At 41.3% G+C, this 6,383-nt stretch overlaps 1 protein-coding gene across 1 annotated transcript; it reads right to left on the bottom strand.

Moving 5' to 3' along the window:
* Positions 1-2,739: 2,739 nt before the first annotated feature.
* On the bottom strand, positions 2,740-5,615 carry LOC148868210 (exocyst complex component EXO70H1-like). The gene has a single exon (XM_088969657.1). The coding sequence runs from the start codon at positions 4,844-4,846 to the stop codon at positions 2,975-2,977; it is 1,872 nt and encodes a 623-aa protein (XP_088825783.1). The 5' UTR covers positions 4,847-5,615; the 3' UTR covers positions 2,740-2,974.
* Positions 5,616-6,383: the final 768 nt, after the last annotated feature.

Genomic DNA, 6,383 nt, shown 5'->3' with positions numbered 1-6,383 from the left:
TGAGGACAATTTGGTCTTCATGGCTAGTGAAGAATGGTGAAGGCAACCAGTGATAACTCCCGACTGTGAACATCCTCGCGACTATGAACTAGCGGCAGCAATAACCCCCTCCACTTCCATCTCTCTCTCTCTCTCTCCCTCCCTCCTTCTTCCCCTTCTCTCTCGTTCCCTTCCCCTATTTCATCACTGCCCCTGCACGGATTCAAACTCATCAATACCTCCTCCTTTTGCTTTTCTTTTCTTCTTCCTCTCCCTCTCTTTCTCTCGATTCCACTTTTCCTCTCCCCCTTCTCTTGTATCTGATGGAAGATACAGAGAGGCTGCTGATACTTCCCTATTAGGGTCATTTCAACTCGATTATTAGGAGAGAGAAAATTACCTAAGGGTAAAATGGACATTTCCAACCCTTTGCTTACGATTTAATGGCCATGGTAATTGTTTGGAACAATAAGGGTAGTATAATACAACATTTAAACAATAGGGGTGTAGTTAGTCAATTAGCTAAGTAGTTGGGTAGTTTAAGAAATTTGCTCTTCTATAATTTATTGATTAATATTTATTAGAGATTAAACTATTATTTGAGATTACACTATTTATTGACTAATTCAATATATTTTCAGTATTTATTGTATTTTTATTAGATATCTATTGTACTTTCATTATAAATTTATTTTCAATAATTGTGTATTTTACATTAAATTTTCAATAATTATTGAAGATTAAATTATTGTTATTTATTATAAATTAAACTATTAATTTAGTTGAAATTAAGAGTGTTCAAGGATTTCTCAGTTTGATTGTAGGCTGTTTTATGAACCAAATTGACCTAGTTACGTCGGGAGTTTGTCACCTGAAACCGATTGATCATTAGTGAGCCCACCAACTCGGGTTGTATTGGTTTGGGTATATTTTCAATTTAGTTTGTTTGTTCAAAAGATTTAAACTTAAAAATTAAATTTAAATTTAATAAATTATAGTGGTATTATTAAAAAATAAATTTATGATATAAAATATTTTAGATTAAGAAATATGGAAAATTTCCCATTTTCCTATATTAAAAAATTATATTTAAAATATAAACTATTAATATATATCTATGGTCGGGTCGGTTCAATTTTGGTCAGTTTACAAATGGTCAAACCGAAACTGACCTAACTTAGTTGAGTTGGAAAATTGTTAAACTAATGCCGATCTGAAATACTAGAAACCAACTAACTTAGGTCGAGTTCAATTGGATTAATTACTAAAAAGTTAAAAGATAAAACAATTATATACTCTTATATATTTCTATTGTTTAACTTTCATTTAACAAAATCCATGCATTGCACGGGTCCCACTAATTAGAAATATAACAGGTGGGGTAATGAACATGCAGGGATTTAAGACAATATATTTGATGAGTATAAATCCGACCTCCAAATTACTGAACACGTGGCATGTTTGAGTGAACTAACGACCTTGCCTTTAGCTTGGAGAACACCGTCTTGTTGCCATTTCAAAGGATAAGATTCACCTTGGACTCCTCAGTTTCTGCTTGGATATATGGGCTTCACTAGCCTCCAACCTCCGAAGAGATCTTCCTATTGAGACGAGCTCCCATATGGAGAGCTTTTACATAGTAAGACAAGCTCCCTTCTAGGAGAGCTCTTCACATTTGCCCATTGAATGACTACTTAGCAGTACATGCAACAAGATCATTGACACGTGAGGTAAAATTGCCAAGTAACCAATCTTGGGCCCACCACATGCACTGAAGACATGGAAGACAGATCGACATTGCATGTCACAGCCATACACCAAGTGGCTAATGCTTGTCGCACCAATTGGGCTCCAGGTGTCTCAGTTGGATACTGGTTAGCTTGAAGTGGGCCACATGTGTCTAGGTCGAGCATTATGTGGCCAAGCTCGAGTAACAGTTGTCCTGATAAAGCTCCACCACCGCAAAGCAACCTTTAGGTGTTCCAAGACTACAACAAGTGTCCTACATTTGCCCAACACATATACATCCTGATAGGTATACCGGAACCTATTTAAGGGGTGGGTGAACATTTAATTGATATTTTATGAATTCCTGAATTCTCAACCATCTCTAAACACTTGATACTAATTTGATCGTCGGAGTTACAAGATCAGGACATCACCACAGGCTCTATTGTTTCCTCCTACAGGATATCACCGAGTTCCACCACTTTAGGGCGGCATCAATATCAAAAGGTAAAAAACACACACTATCCATCCATACCTTCTTCGGATGAATTGGCATCAATTCTGAGTTACCCAAATGTACTTTCAGCCTACAAATACTGACCCTGGGCTGAGCAGTCATTCTCACCGTTAACAAATTATAAATGGGATTCTCTCGTTGTGTTGTAATATAGATTGCCCAGCATCCTCGCGGTCTTGATTACGTAACAAATTAGAGTTTTATTGACTTTCTTTTCTTCTCCGGTTAAATCCTTAGCGTAGCAATCGATAATTACGTTACGACTAGATTGCTTGACGAAAAGAAGATAAGAGCGACAACTACAATTCCAAATGCAATAATGTTCTTGTCTTCGCTATTCAACTATATTATTTGAGATTGTTTCGTCATCAACTCTCTCTTTCCGCCTGCCGGCCGACCGGTTTTCTTTCAATAGCGTTTCAAACCTCTGAACACTGTACCCACGGCCACCGGCCACGGGCCACGGCAGAGGCGGTAAGTTGGATTCGCTAGGAACTGTATAGCAAGTCAACCTCTGAAATCTAATAGTCTATGTCGTATCGTCTCTATATTGTCATTTATACATCATTTGAAAAAGAAAAAACTCGCCGGCATTTTATTTTCTTTGTTATTTACAGTAAAATAAATAATAAATAGAAATAAAATGCCGGCAAAAGACTGATTCCTGAAAAAAGAAGAAAAAGTAAAAAAACCCCTCAGACTCAGAGACTGACGGTCGGTTTAGAACCGGAAAAAAAAAATCGCCCCGTCTCATTGAGAACGCCACCCACGGGAACGAGAGGAGGACGACGACGAAGTACTTCCTGATGCTCCCGTCCCGTAAAACAGATCCGATAGGTAATTCTCCAAATCATCTGGGGCAAATCTGACCACACCGTGTACATTCTTTTCATCGCTCAACGCTATCCGATATCTGTCGTAAAGCTCCCGATACGCCGGTACCAGTTTCTTGGCGATGGACAACTTTATCTCGTCCCTTAGTCTCCCGTCCGTTACAACCCACGACGACTGCTTCCGGTAAGCTTCTTCGAAAGCTGAACTAAACCTCTTGAAATGCTCCTTCGCCTCCTCCTTCGACGCCACTGCGCCCGGATTTTCAGGCAACGCCGAGAACACATTGTTCCACCCCATTCGTTCGTAACTTGCGGCGTATTGTTTTACCATTGCCTCGTGATTGCTTATCCAGTCCTCCCCCAGGAGGTACCGAAGATTCGACGTGCGTACTTTTGACACGACGTATTGGAGATTGTTAGCCAGGAAGAGATATGATAGAGAGACATCCTTGTACAACTCGGCCTTACCATCGAGTTTGCAAAGGACGACCAGTATGATCCATACCAATCGGACGGAAATCGCCGATGACTGGTTATCCACCCAGCTTGGGCTCGAGTGGTAAGACTCTGGAAGTGGAGATTGTACCGGCGCAGGTCCATTGGCAATGATATCGGAAAGACTTCCACTGTAATCGGCCAATAAGCTCAAGTAGTTCATCACGTATCGAGTAAGAGGGTGCAGTCCACCACCAGGAACAGAGGATCTCGCCGGATCCTTCTGAATTGCCGATTCGAAGTCCGATAGCATCGTTCTCACCGCGTCACCGAGTCTGATGAGTGAGGAGAGGGCTTGTGATCTTACTGCGGCGGTCGACACGAAGAAAAATATTGTTTCGATCTCGGGCCACAGATTAGAGATAGCGTCGTAGAGGTCGAGAAACCGGAACATCTTTTCAGAGGATCTCTTGCTTTTTGCGATGGACTCGGCGAACCCGAAGAGATGGATGGCCCCTTCTCTGCAAATTTCCGAGAAACAAGATTCTCTGATTGACTGGGAGGTGGAGAAGACGTAATCGCAAAGAATTCTCTCGCCAGAGAAGAGAGTCTTCACTGCGACCCTGATAGCATTGAGCCAATTTTTTATCTTGAGCTCGAGAACCTCCCAGTCCATTTTATGGATTTGAGAGGAGCTGAGCCGCTCGATACCGAGACGGTAAAGGCCTTCGTCGACGATCGATTTTCTGACGACCTTGTAGATCCTGACGCACTCGCTACCGTAACCAGAAGAGATCATACACTCGGCAATAGACCTAAGGTCGGACATAGCGAGAGTGGAGGCTTGCTCGACCTCTGAGATAGAGTCGGTGGTGACTTGCAGATCGTCTTCGGAGCCGTCGTCGTAATCAGAAGTGCTGGAAGCAGTGGAGAGGGAGGAACGGCCAGAAATGGATTCAGGGTCGAGATGGTCGCGATTGGCGGAGAGAATCTGAAAGAATTCCTTCTCAAGCCTTTTTATGGCAATCTGCATGAGGGTCTGGGCGCGGACGAGCAGATGAGAAGAGGAGTGGTGGGAGAGGAGGTAATACATGGATCTCTGCAAATCCTTGACAGATTTGAGGAACTCCATGGCTTCGGTTCGGCTCTCGAAGAAGAGAGAGGTGACTTTGGCATAGGTGGAAGAGTTAGGATCCCATTTAGTGATGACAGACTCTGCAACTTGGAGGTTCTCGGTGATCATGGTTTCGGATAAGGAGTGGAGGGGAGTGGAAGGGCGGCTTGAGAGAGAAGGGGGTGGGGATGAATCCTTGGAGGAAGAGAAGAAGACGGTGCGCATTCCTTTCCTCGGCATCAACAATATTGATTCAATCGTCTTTCGAAGTTGTGGTGAATACAGAAAGAAGAAGAAGAAACAAGTAAGCAGCTGGGGTCGCTTGAAAGGTTATGTGAAACTTGGGAATTCTTGAGGCTGCAGCAGAGCAGAGAGGGTTAAATTGAATAATCAAATTGGGGGACGAGCAGGTACTGACGAACTCTGTATCTCCGTGTCTGCTATGGCTATTGATATGGTGGCCATGGCGAAATCACCACCGGGATTAAATAGGGAGAGAAGGAATGGGAATGGGCCCTGTGTGTCCACACCACTGTGATTAATTAGGTTGATTGGGATTTGGATTTACTCGTCAGACGTCACCTTGACCCAGCCATTGAGTTGACTGTATACGTTCCGCGGTCCATCCATCATTGTCATCATCCCTGTCGTAACCATTTTTTCAAAATTTTCGATTTTTTGATAAAGTCAATATGTGTGTGTAAGTAATAACGGTTTGGGAAGGGAAACAACCAAAGGGTCGGACAGGGGCTGAGCGCCTGAGCCGCAATCGCAAATACCCGCGCGTTGCTTGCGCTGGAAATAGTGAAAACACGCTTGCCTTCTGGGCTGCTGCTGATCTAGCTTTGGAAGCAACGCGGTGCGCCACCTCTAGCTGCTTGCTATAGAGAAGGAAGGGTTCTTGAATTATGTGGAACAAGCAACATCCGGCCTGTTTATTTTATTTTATAAGGACAGTGGTTAAAAAAAATAAAACAAATAGTAGAATGAATGAAGAATGAAGAATGAAGAATGGGGGTCTCACCTCCTAGACCTAGACCCAATCAAATGCAACTTTTTCAAACTTGACAAATTAAAGCATGTAATGTAGATACTAAGAAATCAGAATAGCACCCTCCCCAGTGAACAGGATGACAAAATACGCATGCCACCAAAACTTCACAGTTAGAACTCAAAGTCAGGCTTTCCTGTGAACAACTTAATTAATGTGGGTTGTGAGAATTCAAGCTTTCCTGGAAACTGACTAATTAATGTGATCTAAACCAGTCACAACCTGGCCCCTGTTTTTTGAAAGCCCCATGACTTTTTTTTTTTTTTTTAATAAGCTAGTAGGCTTCTGCAATATATTACTGTCAGTATGCCAATGGAGTGGCCAAAGGGGTGTTCAACCGTCGAATGTCAATTGTATATGTAATAAGGATTGAACACTAAAACCCTTGTTCAAATAGTCTCTGATCCCATTAATTTTAAGGAATTGTGTAACCTGAAAAAATCAAGCTATTAGGTGCTCACCCCTTAAAGAACTTTTATTCTTAATAATAATAAATAATAATTATGTATTATGTATTCTTAAAAAAGAACGACATTCTGCCGATCATCTTTTTTTTTTTTTTCATTTGCTCATGTATTATGTATTATATCAGAATTATTTATTATAAATAGCAACGATTTAAGAATGTTTATACTTAAATCCTATCCAAAATTTTAAAAAATATAATATATTTTGCCATATAAAAGAATATTGTCACATTATTCATCATCTTCAACAAATGCAACA

This window comes from Nelumbo lutea, chromosome 2 (assembly GCF_056320005.1).
Source record: "Nelumbo lutea isolate HS-2025 chromosome 2, American lotus-T2T, whole genome shotgun sequence".
Classification (NCBI taxonomy): domain Eukaryota; kingdom Viridiplantae; phylum Streptophyta; class Magnoliopsida; order Proteales; family Nelumbonaceae; genus Nelumbo; species Nelumbo lutea.
The sequence above is the reverse complement of the archived record's forward strand: the minus strand, read 5'-3'. Positions and strand labels throughout refer to the sequence as shown.

Excerpts from the sequence above, each read along its gene's own strand:
- LOC148868210 (XM_088969657.1), bottom strand. The coding sequence starts at position 4,846 with ATGCCGAGGAAAGGAATGCGCACCGTCTTCTTCTCTTCCTCCAAGGAT.